We start from the raw sequence: 21,280 nt of genomic DNA, 5'->3' as shown, positions 1-21,280 counted from the left end.
CCACCCTCTGGCTGAAGAAATTCCTCCTCATCTCAGTTCTAAAGGGACGTCCTTTTATTCTGAGGCTGTGCCCTCTGGTCCTAGACTCTCCCACTACTGGAAACATCCTCTCCACGTCCACTCTATCCAGGCCTTTCAATGTTCGGTAGGTTTCAATGAGATCTCCCCTCATCCTTCTAAACTCCAGTGAGTACAGGCCCAGAAACATCAAACACTCCTGATACATTAACCCTTTCATTCCTGGGATCATTCTTGTAAACCTCCTCTGGATCCTCTCCAGTGCCAGCACATCCTTCCCCAGATATGGGGTCCAAAACTGCTCACAATACTCCAAGTGTGGTCTGACCAACGCCTTATAAAGCCTCAGCATTACATCTTAGCTTTTATCTTCTCATCCTCTTGACATGAATGCTTACATTGCATTTGCCTTCCTTACTACCGACTCAACCTGCAAGTTAACCTTTTGGGAATCCTGCACTAGGGCTCTCAATCCTTTTGCACCTCTGATTTCTGAATTCGCTCCCCATTTAGAAGACAGTCTACGCCTTTATTCCTCCTACCAAAGTGCATGACCGTACATTTCCCTGCGCTGTATTCCGTCTGCCACTTCTTTGCCCATTCCCCCAACCTGTCCAATTCCTTCTGAAGACTCCCTGCTCCCTGCAAAATATGAGAATGATTCTTATGGAATAGTGGTGAGGATTCAGAATGCGCTTCCTGATAGAGAGGTGATTCAACATCAGCCTCCGGATGGGAATCACTTAAATACTGGGTGACAAAACTGCAGGGAGATGGGAATGAACGAGAGAACAGGAATAACTGTTCCAAACACCAGGGGCAGACAAGACCTCCTTCTTCACCAAGTAAGACTTGCCTCCTAAACTCTTAGCTCCAACACTTCCCACAGCTCAACCAGGCGATTGCCAACAGTCTCCCTTCCAGAGTCCGGGATGTGAACCCAATCACCACAGTGCGATAAACAAGTCTTCACAAAGAGCTCACTGAACGGTTAATATTTACCGACCAAGAATGTGGATATTCTGAAACTCTGTCCATGCAAACACTGCCAGGCCAGTGAAAGGGTTTATTTTATTAAGTTATAATAAACCGTTTCATTAGTCGCCATTCCACACCCCGCTGACTGCTCCCATTTCAATTCTCAGGCACACTTATGAAAGACGAAGGAAGTGTAGAAACGTGCTTAGAGCAGGATGGGCTACAGTACTGGGCGCTGGAAAGGCTTTTAATTTGCATGTGGCTTTACAAAGGAACGACAGGCTTGCATTTCTGTGGCACTTTTCATCATCTCAGGATGTCCCACGGCCCTTTACAACCAGTGTAGCACTTAACCAGGCGGGGGCCACTGATTAAGTGTAGGGAAGTGCGGTTGCCAATTTGCACAGAGCAAGATCCCACAAACAGCGAAAGCCAAAAATGTTTATCCAGGGTTTCTTTGAGGGATAAATATTAGCCTTTGAGGACTTGTATTTTTTATTTAGTTGTAGAATGTGGGCTTCATTGGCACCTACTGCCCATCCCAAGGAGATGGCGAACCACTACAGTCTGTGTGGTAAAGGTGCTCCCACAGTGGTGTTGGGGAAGGAGATCCAGGAGTGAAATCAAGTGATAGTGAAGGAGAGGCAAGATACTCATTATAGGAAGGATGTGGAAGCTTTAGAGAGGGTGCAGAGGAGATTTACCAGGACGCTGCCTGGTTTGGAGAGTATGCATTATGAGGAGAGACTAAGGGAGCTCGGGCTTTACTCTTTGGAGAGAAGGAGGATGAGGGGAGACATGATAGAGGTGTACAAAATGTTAAGAGGAATAGATAGAGTAGACAGCCAGCGCCTCTTTCCCAGGTCACCATACAAGAGGGCATGGCTTTAAAGTAATGGGTGGGAAGTTCAAGGGGAATATCAGAGGAAGGTTTTTTACCCAGAGAGTGGTTGGGGCATGGAATGCGCTGCCTGGGGTGGTGGTGGAGGCAGGTACATTGGTCAAATTCAAGAGATTACTAGATAAGCATATGGAGGAATTTAAAATAGAGGGACATGTGGGAGGAAGGGGTTAGATAGTCTTAGGCGAGGTTTAAAGGTCGGCACAACATTGTGGACCAAAGGGTCTGTATTGTGCTGCACTGTTCTACGGTCTGTGTTCTATGTATGTATACTTCCAGGTCCGTAACTTAGGTGAGGTGGCACCTTTAACCTGAGAGGGTCAGTAGACCCTAAGTTTAACACCTCGTCTGAAATATTAAACTTCTGCCGGTGCGACACCTGCTCAGTGTCTGCTGTCAGCCCTCGGCTTTGTGCTCAGGGACAAACAAGCCGCTGCTGGAACTCAGTGGGACGAGCGGCTTCTGCAGGGGCAGAGGGACGGTCGACGTTTCCGGCCGAGACCCTGCATCAGGACTGAGGATGTAGCGGGGAGATAAAGGGGCGAGGCAGGAGCTGGCAGGTGATAGGTAGATCCAGGTGAGTCCTGATGAAGGGTCTCGACCCAAAACGTCAACTGTTTACTTCCCTCCATAGATGCTGCCTGACCCGCTGAGTTCCTCCAGCTGTTTGTGTGTGTGTTGGGTAACAGGGGGGCTGTGGGAACTGGTAAAAAGGGGGGAAGGCGAGAGGACCAGAAGTAGAGAGTAAAAAGAACAGAGAGGGTGTGGGTGACCTGAAATTAGAGGACTCAATGTTCACGTCACCAGGTTGTAGACTCTCCAGGGGGAAGATGAGGCGCTGTTCCTCTAGTTTGTGTTTGGCCTCACCCTGACAGGTTGGTGTGGGAATGGGGAGGGGAGCTGCAATGGCTAGCAACTGGGAGCTCAAGATGGCCATTGTGGACAGAGCACAGGTGCTCAGCGAAGATGTGTGATTCTTTGTCTCTGCTGCGGGACTGAACTCAAATATTAATGAGGTGTTTCAAACTACCTCATAGGACCAGAGCTATCGGGGCAAACTGAACAGGTTGGAGCTCTTTACTCTGAGGGCGTCCAGAGTGTGAGATGGTTTGATAAAGTGGGTGGAGTAAATGGGCAAGACTAGAACCAGAGGTTTTAAATGTACGACAGCCCTTCACAAATTCAATGGGGAATTCAGGAGACATTTCTTTATCCACTGAATGCTGAAAATGAGAAACTCTAGACACCAGTCCGAAGACCCAGACTAACGATCCGAGGACAAGTTCAACTCCCAATGTGGCGAGGTGGGAGCAGGACTTAAATCGTTGATTAAAGGAGGATGGCATTATGGTGCAGTTAATAGAGCTACTGCCTCATATTTCCAGGTTCGACCCTGATCTCTGGTGATGTCTGTGTGGAGTTTGCACGTTCTCCCTGTGACCTCACGAGTTTCCCCCGGGTGCTCTGGCTTCCTCCCAAGTCACAAAGACGTGTGGGGTTGGTAGGTTAATTGGCCGCTGTAAATTGTCCCTGGTGTGTGGGTGAGTGGGGGGAGTTGACGGAATTGTGCAGAGATTAAAATGGGGTTAGTGTAGGATTAGTGTAATTGGGCGTTTGATGGTTGGGGTAGACTTGATGGGCTGAAGGGCCTGTTTCTGTGCTGGATGACTCTATGACTATGAATCCGGTTTGAGAAACTCATACCAGTAATGGTAATTATGAAATAAGGTATCTTTATTTGTCACATTAGTCAATGTAGCATATTGCCATAAAGCCCTCGTTCAGGCACAGTAGTGTAGCCGTTAGCGTAACACTATTACAGCGCCAGCAACCCAGGTTCAATTCCCACCGCTGTCTGCAAGGAGTTTGTGTGTTCTCCCTGTGTCTGCGTGGGTTTCCTCCGGGTGCTCCGGTTCCCTCCCACATTCCAAAGACGTGCGGGTTAGGAAGTTGTGGGCATGCTATGTTGGCGCTGGAAGCGTGGCGACACTTGCGGGCTGTCCCCCAGCACACTCTATGCAAAAGGTGCATTTCACTGTGTGTTTCGATGTACATGTAACTAATAAAGAAATATTATCACAGATATCCTTCAGGAAACTAAGTCTGCCGACCTTACCTGGTCTGGTAACTGCCCACTGATATTCCTCAGCAAGCCACACCATCCAAGGGATGACAAGGGGTCATCAACCTGAAAGGTGACTCTGTTTTTCTCTCTCTCCAGAGATGCTGCCTGACCTGGCGAGTGTTTCTAGCATTTTCTGGTTTGACTACAGGTTTCCAGTATCTGCGTGGTTTTATTTTCCATAGATAATTAATATTGGCCTTGCCAGTGGCATCCACCTTCTGCAGATGAGAGGCAGCGAAGTCCATTTAAGACAGAGCTAATTACACACAAGAGAGGTGAAGAAATGTTGATGAACATTGCAACACCAGCTTTCCAAAATACAATAGGTGAAGTTTAAGAGGCTTTAAGACACATGAATGTGCAGGGAATGGAGGGATATAGATCACGTACAGCAGAAAGGATTTAGTTTAATTTGACATCGTGATTGGCACAGACATCATAGGCCAAAAGGCCTGTTTCTTTTTTGGGCTCCCTTTCAAAGGAAGGATATGCTGGCTCTGGAGAAGGTCCAGAGGAGGTTCACAAGAATTATCCCGGGAATAAAAGGCTTAATGTATGAGGAGTGTTTGATGTCTCTGGGCCTGTACTTGATGGACTTCAGAAGGATGGGAGGGGGGGTCTCACTGAAACCTACTGAACACTGAAAGGCCTGGATAGAGTGGACGTGGAGAGGATGTTTCCATCAGTCGGAGAGTCTAGGACCAGAGGGCACAGTCTCAGAATAAAGGGACGTCCCTTTAAAACTGAGATGACGAGGAATATCTTCAGCCAGACGGTGGTGAATCTGTGGAATACGTTGCCACAGAGAGCTGTGGAGGCCAAGTCACTGGGTGTATTTAAGGCAGAGATCGACAGGTTCTCGATTGGTGAGGGGGTTAAAGGTTGCGGGGAGAAGGTGGGCGAATGGGTTTGAAAAAAATCAGCCATGATTGAATAGTGGAACAGACTCGATGGGCTGAATGGACTAATTCTGCTACTATATCTTATGGTCTTCCTGTGCTGTGCTGTTCTAAGTTTGAAAGGGTACTGAATATCATTTAGGGAGTTTGAACACCATCAGAAATGTTGGGCCGAATGGCCTGTTTCTGTGTTATCCCTGTGAAGTTAAAAACAGCGCACTACTTACTTGTACAAGAAGGGGGCGACGGTGGCAGTGTTGGGGTGGCTGTATTGCTGCTGAGACTGAGGGAGATAGACGTGTGCATTGGCACTACCCGCTGCGTGCCCACCAGCCACCCCCGCGGGGGCCGAGACCCCGGCGGTACTTGACGAGGAAGGGGGCGAGGAGGGGAGGCCAGCGCCTCTCCCCTCTGAGGGGGCCACACAGCTGGAGCCTTTGCTCTCGCCTGGGGGCTTCTGCAGGTTGTGGCTGGGGCTTCCCTTGGCGCTCTTGGCTTTCTCCGCCTCCTTCACTCCCGCAGGCCCAGCTGCAGTTGGCGCCTTGCCAGAGGCCGCCTTGGATCCGGGCTTGGGTATCCCGCTGGACGCAGGGATCGCGCTCTCCTTCTTGACCCCAGCCGGCTTGCCTCCCTTGGGAATCAGGCTGGCGATCTTCGAGCTCTTCCTGGGCGCCTCGCTGGCCTTATCATCCTTGGTGACCTTCAATCCTTTGCCCTTTTCCTTTTCTCTATCGTCCTTCGCCTGGGCCCCGGGCTTCTTGTGGCCGGGGGCTTTGCCGCCCATCCGTTGGCAGGGCACCTTGGAATGGGCTTTGGGGCTGCTCCCCACTGGGGAGCCACCTGCTCCGTCCGCCTCCCCGCTCTCCGAGAGCGGGCCCTCGTCCCTGCCGCCCTCAGCGGGTGCCGCGCTCGAGGACCCGGGCGCGCGGGACGGAGACCTGCTGTTGATCAACTTGAACTTCTCCAGCATGGACCTCTGCTCACCGGCCGGGGGCTTGGGGGCTTCAGGCTGGGGCAGACGGGGCCGCTCGGTGGGCGACGTGACGGGGCTCGGCGGCTTCACACTCAACATCGGTGCCGTGGCCGTGTGCTTGACGTTCATCGACTTGCTGCGCCAGGGTTTGCCCGAGCTAGGGGAAGGGATGGCGGAGGCTGGCTGATGGCTGCTGCCCCCTCCAGTCGTTGGGCTCCCGTTCATCCCTCCCGGTAACGGCGGACCTTTAGGTGACTCTGAAACTAAGAGGAGAAGCAAGGTCAAGGTCAATGTCAACGCTGCCCTTCAAACCTCTGCTCACAAGCTAGAAAGAGTGCAGAGAAGACCCGGGCAATAAAATAGGTGGTATAGTGGACAATGAAGAAAGTTATCAAAAATTTTACAGGAGGATTTTGATCAGCTGAGTAAGTGGGCCGAGGAATGGCAGATGCAGTTTAATTTAGATAGGTGCGAGGTGTTGCATTTTGGAAAGTCAACTCCAGATAGGACTTTCACAGTGAACGGCAGGGCCCCAGGGACTGCTGTAGAACAGAGGGACCTTGGAGCACAAGTACATCGTTCCCTGAGAGTGGAGTCACAGGTAGACAGGGCGGTGAAGAAGGCTTTTGGCACACTGGCCTTCATCAGTCAGGGCACTTAGTATAGAAGTTGGGAGGTCCATGGTGCGGTTGTACAGGATGCTGGTGAGGCCGCATTTGGAGTATTGTGTTCAGTTTTGGTCACCCTGCTGTAGTAAAGAAGTTATTAAACTGGAAAGAGTGCAGAAAAGATTTACGAGGATGTTGCCAGGACTTGAGGGACTGAGTTATAGGGAGAGGTTGAACAGGCTAGGACTTTATTCCTTCGAGCATAGGAGACTGAGAGATGATCATGAGGGGCATAGATAGGGTGAACGTACTCAGGTCTTTTTCCCAGGGTTGTGGAATCAAGAACTAGAGGGCGTAGGTTTAAGCTGAGAGGGGAAAGATTTAAGAGAGACTTGAGGAGCAACTTTTTTACACAATGGGTGGTACCTATATGGATTGAGCTGCCAGAGGAAGTGTTTGAGGCAGGTACAATAACAACTTTTAAAAGACAGTTGGAGAGGTACACGGATAGGAAAGGTTCAGAAGGTTAAGGGCCAAACACTGGCAAGTGGGATTAGCTTGGACGGGGCATCTTGGTCGGCATGGACCAGTTGGGCCAAAGGTCCTATTTCCGTGCTGTATAATTCTATGACTCTATGACTACAATTTACAAAAATGTTCCGAGGATTCAAGGGTCTGAGCTATAGGGAGAGGTTTGGCAGGCTAGGACTTTATTCCTGGGAATGTCAGAGACTGATTCTAATTCCATGGTCTAACAGAAATTTAGCTTGTCTTCTTGAGATGGCAGGTTTGTGGTTTGAGGAGAGATTGGCTAGACAAGAGTCTGGAAGAATGGGAAGTGTATAAGATCATGAGAGGATGGATAGGGTGAATGTACACAGGGAAAGGAAACCGAACATTAGAGGGCATAGGCTTAAGCTGAGAGGGGAAAGATTTAAGATGGACCTGAGAGGCAACTTCTTCTCGCAGAGGGTGCTACTTATATGGAGTGAGCTGCCAGAGGAAGTAGTTGAGGCAGGTACATTAACAACATTTAAAAAATACTTTGATAGGTACACAGAAAGGAAAGGTTCAGAGGGATACGGGCCAAACGCTGGCAAATGGGACGAGGTTAGATGAGTGTCTTGGTCAGCATGGACTGGTTGGGCCGAAGGGCCTGTTTGCATGCTGCGTGACTCTATGACTATAACAATGGAATTAAAATACATGGAGTAATTGGATGGAATGATCTTGAGGAGTTGAATGGTGTCCCAAGTTCATGTTCAAGGACTTGTTCCAACTTCTCCTAAGCTTCTTCAGTTTTCTATTAGATGGATCTGCTTTGATTTAGTTCTATCCCTCAGCTCCCTCATTCTACCAGAGATCCACATTACACAACATACCCTCTCCATCTCCACTCTCTGAAAACAATATATCCAATTCGTTGCTCACCTACTCCCCGAAATCTTTCACCCCAGCCCTGCAAATATTTTTCTTTTCAAGGTTAAAGCCATTAGAAAGTCTTCCATGAAATCTGTCCCCACCAACCCTCCTCGGATCAGAACAGCTCCAGACAGGAAAAAAAATAAACTCCCTTCTGGCCCATCTCAGTTCGTGTGCTCTGGTTACCGAGCTGTCTGCCAGTGGAAATGATTTGCACAGAGTATACCCACCGAGTGCCCAATCACACCTCTGCTGGTGTGCCCACCTTCAGAAGCAAGCTCAGTATTTATTGTCCATCCTTAATTGCCCCTGATCTGGAACACAAGCCACATAGTGCATGGGTCTGGAGTCTCGATGAAAGATCCGATAAGGACACTAGATTTCCTGTCCTCAAGGACATTACTAAACCGTGCAGGTTTTAATAATAACCTGATAGTTTCATGATCACCATCACTGATACTGGCTTTTTATTTTAGTTAGAGCCTTAGAGTTAAACAGCACGCAAACAGGCCCTTCAGCCCAACTCATCCATGCTGACCAAGGTGCCTTCCTGAGCTAGCCCCATTTGCCCACATCACTCTAAACCTTTCCTATCCATGTATCTATCCAAATGTCCTCCTCAATACCCACCTCAACCACTCCCTCTGGCAGCTTGTTCCATATAAGCACCACCCTCTGTGTGGGCGGCACGGTAGCGCAGCGGTTAGCGCAACGCTATTACAGCGCCAGCGATCGGGGTTCGATTCCGGCCGCTGTCTGTAAGGAGTTTGTACGTTCTCCCCGTGTCTGCGTGGGTTTCCTCCGGGTGCTCCGGTTTCCTCCCACATTCTAAAGACGTACGGATAGGTTAATTTGGGTTTAAAATGGGCGGTGCGGACTCGTTGGGCTGGAAGGGCCTGTTACCGCGCTGTAGATAAAATTTAAAATTTAAATTAAAAAAAAAACTTGCCCCTCAAATCCCCTTTAAATCTTTCCCCTCTCACCTTAAACCTGTTAGAATCCCCTAGCCCGGAAAAAAGACCGTGACCGTCCACCTTATCTATGCCCTCATAATTTTATACACCTCTGTTAGGTCACCCCTCAGCCTCCTTCACACCAAGGAAAGCCCCAGCCTGTGGTCCAGTCCATAAATGCTGCCTGACCCACTGAGTTCCTCCAGCATTTTGTGCGTCGCTCCAGATTTCCAGCATCTGCAGTCTCTCTTGTGTCTATCCAATCTCTCATAACTCAAGCCCTCTGGTCTCTGGCAACATTCCTTGTCAATCTTTTCTGTGCTCTTTCAAGCTTATGGATTTATTTAATTGCTTAAATTGGCTGAATTCGAGCTCATACCTCTGGTTCAATGGACCAGGTCATTGGATATTTAACCACAATACTACCATGTTTTCTAAATGGTGATATCGGATATTGAGCAAAAGAGCAACTGCAGTGTTAACAGGAATAGCAAAGGGCTGGAATAATTGGAATGCGAGAGCTTGATTATAAGTAATGGACAACAGCAGAACCAGCCAAGCAGAAAATCACCAACTTTCATCGTGCAAATGTTCACCAGGCAGAGCATTAAAGCTTCACTGTATTATTTCTCTTTGATATAAAGCTGAATTATTTATCATTGTGCTTCGGTACATGCTGGAATAATCAGTTCATTAGCACTTGAATTCTAATCTGCCCACAAAATCTCACAAATCAGTACAGTGTTAGTGTAGAGACAGTGCAGAATGGGACTGGGTGAATAAATCCTCACAGCAATGCACAGCTGCTTCAAGCAAACACCTTTTAACAGTGTCTATCCAACACCTCAGTATCCAGAAGGGAACTGTAATCTTGTTTAATAGCTAAACAAAATAAATCCATGCCAGAATTTCCAACCATTTTTAGTGATGTTAATCTCACATCAAAATTAACTATTAAAAATCTAATTTAAGTCTACAACCAGGAACAGGCATTGGCATTCAACCCTTCAAGTCTGCTGTGCCAGTGATAAATTGGTAAATTGGTAAATTGGTAATTGGTTTATTATTGTCACATGTTCAACGCCAATCCATACAGATCATTTCATTGCAACAGTGCACTGAGGTAGTACAAGTGAAAAACTATAACAGAATGCAGAATAAAGTTGTTACAGTTACAGAGAAAGTGCAGTGCTAGTAGATAATAAGGTGTAAGGTCATGAGATAGATTGCGAGGTCAAGAGTCCATCTTATCGTACTAGGGGACCGTTCAATGGTCATAGCATTGAAGCTGTCCCTGAGCCCGGTGGTACGTGCTTTCAGGCTTCTGCTCGATAGGAGGGGGGAGAAGAGAGAATGTCTGGGGTGGGTGGGGTCTTTGATTATGCTGGCTGCTTTAGCGAGGCAGCATTAAGAGTTGAAGCTGAACGGTGATGCCAAGTCCAGTTTCCAAACTGCTTCCCTGATCCTATCTGTGTCCTCGGCTCATGGCAACAACCTCCTGCAAACCCTGTCTCCACAAACATAGCATCCACAGCTCACATCCTTGCCTCTTTTTTTGTCGACTTATAAATTTCAACATCTGGGTTTATTTCACGACTTCTCCATGGAAACCCACCACTCTGATTGTGCAATCTGATCTGTAGTTTGGGTCCCACAGTACTTTAAAATGTATTTTGAGAAACTACTTTCAAACCAATCGATTTCTTTTCAGTAACTGAAATTTCTAATGTCCAAAATGATTGTTCAATCAAAATGGAAACTAAAACGAATCTTGTGTCTCCAGAATGGAAACCAAATTCCTGAAAGGAATTGTTAGATAAGGGGATCAGGCAGAAACTTGGATACCACGGACTGAGCTTTCATTAGGCCATTCATGAGGAAACAGATGCCATATTATATAGTTATTAAATGAAAAAAATGTGGAAGATTGGAAATGATGCACCTTAGGGAAAAAAACTATCCAGACCATGGGTTTCAATATCGTGTAACAAAGAATGTGATGTCTGTCTCTTCAAGAATGGTCTAAGATGTTGGATGCCACTGTGTATTTCCAAGCACTTCCATGCTTTAGTGTGTCAGAAGTCCAAACGCATCGAAATGACTCACCGTGCAACAGAACTTTGAGACTTCAGGTTTTAATATATTTAAGTTGGAAGCTGAGCCTTCTTATAGCTCTCGTTTGGGCCTCCATAGCCTACACATAGGTCATGACCTTCATCTTAACCCGAACTTGACCCCACAACATTTCTGCCACACCAGTTCCACCTGACAACAGCTGACTGTGATACTCAGCCAGCGTTCCAGGCCACACCACAAGGTGACCACCTCCACCTAAGATAGTCCGATACTCCTCCTTCACACTGGGTGTCTCCCAGTAATCCGACCCACCTGAAAACAACAAACCAGATTATTGATCTACATAATTTCCTTTGCACCAGTGAAGATATTTGAGTGTGTGAAGTGTGTAAGGCTGATCCTACAGTGACAGTCACCTCAGAGATCACAGAGGAAACTCTACACCAAATCTTCCCAAGCAATGGAGCAGACCTTGGCCAATATCTCCCACCTCTGATCTTTTTTCCACTTTAGCACCATGTCCTTATTAACAATGGAAACAACCTACAGCAAAATGTTGCACTGTATCGACTTAGACCCCTCCCCAACTCCTATCGCACTTCAATTCGGGTGAATGGGACCGGCTTAGATGGGGCATCTTGCTCGCCATGGACCAGTTGGACCGAAGGGCCTGTTTCCGTGCTGTATGACTCTATGTTGCCTGACCCACTGAGTTCCTCTAGCAGCTTGTTTTTTGCTTTAGCTAGGGTCCTACTGTACCAAGCTCCTCTGACAGGGATTTGGAAGCACTTTGAGGAATAGTTGGAACAAGCTGGTCTTACTGAACACAGCAAAAAATGCAAAAAATGTCAATAAGAGGAAGCAGGCTACTTGGGTTAACCACAAGGAAGCTTTTGGAGAGCACTCTGTGCACGACTTGCTTATTCTAGAGGGCCCAGTTTTACTGTTATAATCTTTCAGAGGCTTGAACTGCTCCAGATTTTCCGACAACACTCAGCAGAAGCTCCGCATGCGTTTGCATTGCAGGGGAAGTGCAGAGAGCATGGAAGGGTGCTGGATCTGCGGAGGCTCCTCCAGAACCTCTGGATGTGTCGAAGTCACAGCGGCAAGTTGTGAAGCACGGCGCTGTGCGGAAACACACCAGCCAGCTTGGGCATAGAAACCATGAGGTAACGAGCCGATTATCTCCTGATTGGACGGTGGTGTCAATGATGGACTGCAGAGCTCCATTCACACACTCCCATAATTTCTTATGACATGGAAGGAGGCTCTTCAGTCCATCAGGTCTTTGCCAACTCACAGAGTAATCCCATTCCCCACTCATTTTCCATCACGCACCCATTTACCCTAATTCTATATTAAGATAAGATTTCTTTATTAGTCACATGTACATCGAGACACACAGTGAAATGCATCTTTTGTGTAGAGTGTTCTGGGGGCAGCCCACAAGTGTCGCCACGCTTCCGGTGCCAACATAGCATGCCCACAACTTCCTAACCCGCACGTCTTTGGAACGTGGGAGGAAACCGGAGCACCCGGGGGAAACCCACTCAGACACGGGGAGAACGTACAAACTCCTTACAGACAGTGGCCAGAGTTGAACCTGGGTCGCTGGCGCTGTAAAGCGTTACGCTAACCGCTACACTACCAATCCCAATTACTATTCTCCCCACATTCCCATCAATTCCCCCCAGATTCTACCCCTCACCTGTAGACGAGGGGCAGTTTACAGCGGACAATAAACCCACCAACCCGCACGTCTTTGGGATGTGGGAGGAAACCAGAGCACCCGGGGGAAACCCACACAGTCACAGGGAGAACGTGGAAACTCCTCACAGACAGCGCCTGAGGTCAGGATCGAACCCAGGTCCCTGTCGATGTGAGGCAATAACTCTGTCAGCTGCCCCACTGTGCTACCTCTTCAAAGATGGCAGATAGTCTCTTTCTAAGTGTTGCACTCCCTCAATACCACCCCTCTGTGGTATCCCTCAGTACGCCCCTTCCCACAATGTGGCACTCACCAAGTACTGCCCCTCCAATAATACAGCACTCCCTCAATACTTAATTTCAAAATGTCAGATTAACCTGAGCATGTTGCCAGGACAAGAGGGCCTGAGTTATAGGGAGAGGTTGGCCAGGCTAGGTCTTTATTCCTTGGAATGTAGGAGAATGAGGGACATCCTTATTGAAGTGTTCAAAATTATGAGAGGCATCGTTTAGGTGGACGGTAACAGTCTTTTCCTCAGAGTAGGGGAGTCCAAAACTAGGGGAACATAGGTTTAGGGTGAGGGGGGAAAGATTTACAAGGATTTGAGGGGCAGATTTTTTACGCAGAGGGTGGTGAATTTATGGAACGAGCTGCCAGAGGAAGTGGGTGAGGCAGGTACAGTAGTTTCATTTAAGAAGCAGTTGGATAGGTACATGGAGGGGCGGGGCTTGGAGGGATATGGGCCAAACGCAGGAAATTGGGACTAGCTGGGTGGGCACCGTGGTCAGCATGGACTGGTTGAGCCGAAGGGCCTGTATCCTTGCTGTATTGCTCTATGACTCGTCTTCAGGTCTCTGGAGCAGGTTGTGAACACGATCCTCTAACTGAGACAACTTTCCTTCTTTCATAGAACTGCAGGCTGGAGACGGTTTCTGGGACCGCTCTCTTCATACTGCTCTGTTCTAACTACATTTATTCAAGGTCTCTGGGAGATTATGGGCACATCCCTCTCCACCATCCATAGTATCTACACAAGGTGCTGCGTCAAGAAGGTAAGTCTCTCCCCTCTCACCTTAAACTTACACCCTCTAGTTCTTGATTCCCCAATCCTGGGAAAAAGACTGAGTGCATTCACCCTATCTATGCCCCTCATGATTTTATACACCTCTATAAGATCACCTCTTATTCTCCTATGGTCAATGAAAAAGTCCCAACCTGCTCAACCTCTCTCACCATAACTCAGTCCCTCAAGTCCCGGCAACATCCTCGAAAATCTCCTCTGCACTCTTTCCATCTTAATGGCATCTTTTCTACAGCAGGGTGACCAAAACTGAGCACAACATTCCAAATGCAGCCTCACCAACGTCTTGTACATGGACTTGAGGTCCATCATCAAAGACCCCACTATCCGGGCCATGCCATCTTCTCACAGCTACCGTCGGGCAGGAGGTACAGAAGCCTGAAGTCCCACACCACCAGGTTCAGGAACGGCTACTTCCCTTCAACCAGTCGGTTCTTAAACCAACCGGCATAACCCTAATCACTACCTTAGTATAGGAACACTATGACCACTTTGATCACATTGCACTAAAATGGGCTTTGTTTTGTTGCAATTGTGTTCTTTCTTGTAAAATTGTGTATAATTTATGTCTAATTTATGCTTTTCTTGCAAATGCTGCTTATCTGATGCTCTGTGCTTGTGATGCTGCTGCAAGTAAGTTTTTCATTGCACCTGTGCACACATGGACTTGTGCAGATGATATTAAACATGACTTTGACTCAATGGAACCCCAGCTGAGCCTCTGCAAGACCTGACTGAGCTACGGCTCAAATTTGCATGATGATAATAACTCACCCCCACCCCCACTAGGTTGTTTCCTCCATAAAACTTTCACTCAGTCCCTTCTTTTACAACCTGGTGTAATTTGTTGCAACAGAGGTGCCTCAGGAAGCTTTAGAAGGGACCTCTTTTTCACCCAGAGAGTGCTGAGTACCTGGAATGCACTGCCGGAGAGAATGGTGGAAGGTTTGAGTCACTGATAGCATTTCCCAAAGTGTCTTGATGAGCACTTGAATCACCTTGGCACAGAAGGTTATGGACCAAGTGCCAGAAGATGGGATTGGTACAGAGGGCGGTGGAGGCCAAATCATTGGGGGTATTTAGGGCAGAGATTGATAGTTCTTGATTGGTTAAGGGTTACGGGGAGAAGGCGAGAGAATGGGGGTGAAAACAAAATCAGAAATGATTGAATGGCAGAGCAGACTCGACGGGCCGAATGGCCTAATTCTGCCATTATATCTTATGGTCTTATGGGTGCCCACATGTCAGTATGGATATGTTGGGCCAAATGGCCTGTTTCCATGCTGTATGGATCTATGGCTCGAAGTGGCGATGTTCATTGCAAAGACGCCCATGAATTCTCTGCTTGGTGGGGAACCAAGGAAGAGGTCCAACCTGGAACTGCAGACTCTTGCACAGAGAAGGCAGCTAACGAGGCAGTGGCAGGGTCGTGCGTGACAGGGTTTGTCCCTTCCCTGCTACTGATGCAGGGCACTCCCAGTTACAGAATCATACAGCACAGAAACAGGCCCTTCGGCCCAAATGGTCCATGCCGACCAACATGCCCCATCTAAGCTAGTCCCATTTGCCCACGTTTGGCCCATAACCCTCTAAATATTTCCTGTTTATGTCCCTGTCCAAGTGCCTTTTAAATGCAGAGAAACAAAGGACTGCAGATGCTGGAATCTAGATGAAAAACACGATGATGCTGGAGGAACTCAGCAGGCCAGGCAGCATCCATGGACAAAAGCAGGCGGTCAACGTTTCGGGTCAGGGAAGGGTCCTGAGCTGAAACATTGACCACCTGCTTCCTCGCCTGCTGAGTTCCTCCATGGTGTTTTTCATGCCTTTTAAATGTTGTTATTGTACCTGCCTTAACCAGTTCCTCTGGCAGCTCGTTCCATATTAGGATCACCCTGAGGTTGCCCCTCAGATTCCCATTAAATCTCTCCCCTCTCACTTTAAACCTGTGCCCTCTAGTTCTTGATTCCCCAACCCTGGGAAAAAGACTGTACACATTCAATGCCCCTATCTATGCCCCTCATGATTTTATACACCTCTATAAGATCACCCCTTATTCTCCTATGTTCCAATGAAAAAAAAGTCCCAACCTGCTCCTCTCTCTCCATAACACAGTCCCTCGAGTCCTGGCAACATCCTCGTAAATCGCCTCTGCGTTCTCACCAGCTTAATGGAGTCTTTCCTATAGCAAGGTGACCAAAACTGAATGCAACATTCCAAATGCGGCCTCACCAACACCTTGTACGTGGACTCGAGGTTCTCAATACCATCACAAACACACCTTCCCCTCTTCAAACAGATTCAGGTGATAATGCAGCACACAGTTATGGACGGCACACTTCAGAGTGTCGAGATTTACTCAGTCAGTCCTGGGATGGAGAACTTTAAAATCATGGCGTGACTGTAGAAGTTGGGAGTTGTCCTTTGCAGAGAAGAGAAGTCTAAGAGAGGATTTAATGAAGGTGTTTGACCCTGAATTCCTTTGACAGAGTAAATAAGGAGAAACGCTTTTCACTGCAGGGGGGTCTGAAACTGGAGAAGATGGATTTAAGGGAATTGGCAGAGGAGACAAAGGTGACTGAGTGAAGAAATGTTCGACACAGTGAGATTTTATGATTTTGGAATGTAATGCCTGGGAAGCTGGTGGAGCAACATTCGAAAGGAATCGGGGAAAATACTTGTAAAGCCAAAACACTCAAGACTATGGGAAAAGAGCTCATTGAGGGGAATTAATTGTGCAGTTCTTTCAAAAGGGACAGACCAAACGATCGCTTTTTATGAATCTCTGCAGAATAACTTTTCTCTGGTACGCCTCCAGCTTGAATAAGAATTGCACACCAGATATTTTGACTGGCTTTTCAAAGGCTAAACAAACCACAAAATCCTTGTGAGTGTTTTTGAAGCGTTTGTGCAATTAACTATTAATCGATGACAATGAAATTGCTGTTACAACTTCCCTTTGAAAAGCCAGCTGTGGGATCATCACACAGATGTTCTGGGAGCCTGGCACACAGCTGTGCCCGGGACTGGCAATGTGGAACACCACCTGGTCTCGACCAATTCTCATTGTTGGACAAGATTTGAACCTGAAATAATTTGGCAGCATCGTCTCAACAAGTAGAGATGGCAGGAGGAGAATAAATTAAGCTGGATTAGATTCAAACTTCTTGGGTGCATAACAGTGCGGATGAGGGCTGTTTAATCACTTCCATTTCCTTCCCCCCCTTCAGTCCTACAACCCTCTGAGATCTCTGTACTGTACTGCCCCAATGATGGTTCTTCATTACCATCTGATTGGGAACTGCCTTCACCTGCACAATTCACTCACAAACCACTCCGTTTGTCCTCCGTTTAGCACTGTACTTTCTCTGTAACTGCATTCTGCATTCTATTTTCTGTTTGTGCTACCTCGATGTACTTATCTTTGGAATGATCTGTCTGGATAGCATGCAAAACAAGGCTTTTCACTGCATCTCGGTGGATGTAACAATGATAAACTAATTTACCAATTACTGTTCACACCTGTCTTTATGACCAGGCACATCTGTTCCAGGGTCCACTCCTTGGTAAATGGGTTTATTATTGTCACATGTACCGAGGTACAGTGAAAAACTTTGTTTTGCATGCCATCCATACAGATCATTTCATCACTTCAGTACAAGGGAAAACAATAACAGAAGGCAGAATATAGTGCCACAGTTACAGAGAAAGTGCAGTGCAGGCAGACAATAAGGTGCAAGGCTGTATGAATGCAAACTGCTGTCACCACACCCCTGAGGCCTCCCGCCTTTCAATTGTCAGCATGGACGAGTTGGGCCGAAGGGGCTATTTCCGTGCTGTATAACTCTACGACTCTAACACAGAGAAAGCTCGTAGATCAGCTGGAAGATAAGGAGGGCAGGCACTCCCTGTCCACGGGCATTAGCGTGAGGACATGGCAGTGAGCGGCAAATAAATTCTCCCCTTCCAAAAACCGTATCGCCATTGCTTTGTGAAGCAGTCTTGAACTGCAGTCTCTTGTTCGTTAGAGAGTCCTAGAGTCCTAGAGTCATAGAGCACAGAAACAGGTCCTTTGGCCCACCATATCCATGCCAACCATTGTACTTATCTATACCAGTCCCATTCACCTGCATTTAGTCCACAGCCTTCTGTGCCTTGACGATTCAAACATTTGTCTGGATGAGAAAACAACAAGATACTGGAGGAACTCAGCAGGACAGGCAGCATCAGTGGAGAAAAGCAGGCGGTCAACATTTCAGGTCAGGACCCTACTTCAGGACTGAACATAGGAGAAAGGGAAGCCCAATATATAGGGGGGGAGAAACAGAACAGTGATAGGTGGACAAAAGAGGGGAGGCGGGGTGGGCACAAGGTGGTGACAGGTAGATGCAGGTAAGAGATAAGGCAGGTGCGGGGAGGAGGGGAGAGCAGATCCACTGGGGGATGAGTCAAAGGTATGGAGGCAGGTGCCCCCTGGGGGGGAAGGGAAGAGAGGAAAAGGTGAGACAAAAAAAATTGGCGAGGAGAAAAAAAAGAGATAGGCTCAGAAAGCTGCTTCTCAAAATTTAGGAAATGCAGTAGCCAGTTCACAGACAGAAAGTTCGTAAACAGCAAGGTGATAATAAGCAGATCACCCGTCATTAGTAATGTGAAGTGAAGGGCAATATTGGGCAGAGGAATCATCTGTATTTCTTCAAAATAGCAACCGAGGAATCTCTAAACCCACCTTGGTAGGACTTTGGTTTTACTTCTCATCCAAAAGATGGTGGCTGTGACAGTGTAGCATTCCCTCAACACAGCACCACACTGTGGGCCTGGATCCTGATGCCTCATTCACTGGGAAGGGTGTGTGTTGGGGGTGATGGGGGACATCAAACTTTGTAGTATTATGACTCAGGAGGTGTTTAATACTGCCAACATTGCTGCACGAGATACAGCACGATAGCAACATTTAGTGGTTGATAATCAGGACTATTTGGGTTTTAATCAAAACCAAAATCCCAGGCAGAGCTAGAAGGGAGAAAGAGCGGGTAATGCATACGGAGATTATAACAGGTATAATGGACAAATACTGTGCTCTCAGATGTTTCATGAAATAGCCAAATCTTCTCTGGAGACACAAGAGACGGCAGATACGGAATCTGAAGCAAAGACAAACCGCTGAAGGAACTCAGCAGGTCAGGCAGCATCTGTGGAGGGTGATGGACAGTCGACGTTTCGGGTCGAGACCCCTCATCTGGACTGAAGGACAGAGGGGGAGATACAAAGAGGTGAGGGGGCGGGGTGGGGACAAGAGCTGACAACCAGTAGGTGGGATCCAGGTGGGGAGGGGTTGATTGGCAGATGGAGGAAGGAGGGGTAGAGATAGCGACAGAGACTGGGAGGTGATCGGTGGAGGCAACAAAGGCCTGCAGATGATGGAATCTGATAAGTAGGGAAGGGTCTCAACCTGAAACATCAACTGTCCATTTCCCTCCACAGATGCTGCCTGACCCGCTGAGTTCCTCCAGCAAATTTGTTTTTTAGCTCCAAACTGTCACTAACTGGCTCCAAAATCCAATAAACATTGTTGCCTGATGTTAATCTGTTAGGAAAGTTGTGTGGGGCAGGTGGGAGGGAGGGTTTTTTAACTGGGTAATGGCGGTGGTAGGGAAGTAACTTAATGGTTGGTAATCAGACTGGTTTGGGGAGCTCCAAATTTAATCAAAACCAAAATCCCAGGCAGAGTTAGAAGGGAGAAGGAGAGTGTGTAATACTTCTGATATCACAACATCAGAACAAGCATTGGAGGCGTCAGAACGATCATTCAGATGATGGGTCTCCGACCTGAAGTGTTGACCCTCTTTCTCCTCCCACAGGTTCAGCCAGACCTGCTGAGGGTCTCCAGCATTTTATGCTATTGTTCCAGCATCTGCAGTTTTTAAAAATTTTTTTTCAAGACTGAATATTTACTCAGAGTGTCCGGGAAGGAGTCTAAAAGAAATATTTTTCATGAAGAGGGAGCATCAGAGCCAACAAAGACTGCATCCCTCGGCGTGTCTGTTTCCTCAGCGTAAACAGTGTGTGTGTAACAAATATCCACCTCACCACCCGAACTGCTGGAAAATCCTGCATTCATTTGTATTCTGCAGATGCGCTGAGTGAGGAATATTCAATAACCATGCCTCATTAAATCTCCATTTCTGGAAGGCTGCAAATAAATCTGTTGGGTGCAGAATTGCAAACTGAACATCAACCTCTCCAGCACCGTCAACTCTTTCAAACCTGGCCTTTGCAGTTTCAATGAAAATATGAGCTGCAACTTCTCCCCGAGAGAGTCATAGGGTCACATCACTGGAAACAGGCCCTTCTATATATAGAACATAGAACACTACAGCACAGTACAGGCCCTTCGGCCCACAATGTTGTGCCGACATTTTATCCTGCTCTAAGATCTATCTAACCCTTTCCACCCACATAGCCCTCCATTTCTCTTTCATTCATGTGGCTATCTAAGAGTCTCTTAAATGTCCCTAATGTATCTGCCCCCCACAACCTCTACCGGCAGTGCGTTCCACACACCCACCACTCTCTGTGTAAAAAACTTACCCCTGACATCCCCCTTATATCTTCCTCCAATCACCTTAAAATTATGTTCCCTCGTGTTAGTCATTGTCACCCTGGGAAAAAGTCTCTATGACTGTCCACTCGATCTATGCCTCTTATCATCTTGTACACCTCTATCAAGTCACCTCTCATCCTCTTCCTCTCCAAAGAGAAAAGCCCTAGCTCACTCAACCTGTCCTCATAGGACATTCTCTCCAATCCAGGCAACATGCTGGTAAATCTCCACTGAACCCTCTCTAAAGCTTCCACATCCTTCCTATAATGAGGCGACCAGAACTGAACACAATACTCCAGGTGTGGTCTAACCAAAGTTCTATAATCAGAGTCTGACTATCAAGAACCAATTTATGTTAGTCCTGAACTAATCCCATTCTATTCCTGCCACATAATCTCTCCCCGGATTCTAGCACTCACCTACACACAAGGTGGAGTGTTGTTTTTTGGACTGGAGGCCCATGACTCATGATGTTCCCCAAGGGTTGGTGCTGGGCCCATTGCTATTTGTCGTCGATATCAATTATTTGGATGTGAATGTACGAGGCATGTAAGTTTGCAGATGACACTAAAAGAAGTGCTGTAATTGACAGCGAAGATGGTTATCAGGAATTACAGAGGGATCTTGATCAGCTGCAATAGGTGGGCTGAGGAATGGCAAATGCAGTTTAATTCAGATAAGTGGGAGGTGTTGCATTTTGGGAAGACAAATGAGGGTAGGCCTTTCACAGTGAAAGGCAGGGCCCTAGGGAGTGTTGTAGAACAGAGGGACCTAGGAGTACAGCTACGTGGTTCCCTGAAAGAGACATCGCAGGAAGAAGGCGGCTTTTGGCACACTGGCCTTCATCAGTCAGGGTAATGAGTATCGAAGAGAAACAAAGGACTGCAGATGCTGGAATCTAGCTGAAAAACACGATGATGCTGGAGGAACTCAGCAG

General features: G+C 47.4%; 1 protein-coding gene across 7 annotated transcripts in view; it reads right to left on the bottom strand.

The window, feature by feature from the left end:
- The window catches only part of nav3 (neuron navigator 3), a 377,674-nt gene that overhangs the window by 205,909 nt on the left and 150,485 nt on the right, over positions 1-21,280 (bottom strand). For all 7 annotated transcript variants that reach the window (XM_052029889.1, XM_052029890.1, XM_052029891.1 and 4 more), the window contains one exon: positions 5,149-6,157. In XM_052029889.1, the coding sequence (XP_051885849.1) occupies positions 5,149-6,157 (1,009 nt within the window). The remainder of the gene's footprint in view (positions 1-5,148; positions 6,158-21,280) is intronic.

Source organism: Pristis pectinata, chromosome 15 (genome assembly GCF_009764475.1).
Source record: "Pristis pectinata isolate sPriPec2 chromosome 15, sPriPec2.1.pri, whole genome shotgun sequence".
NCBI classification, from domain to species: Eukaryota; Metazoa; Chordata; class Chondrichthyes; order Rhinopristiformes; family Pristidae; genus Pristis; species Pristis pectinata.
Note: the sequence above shows the minus strand (reverse complement) of the source record. Positions and strands in the feature narration are given on the sequence as shown.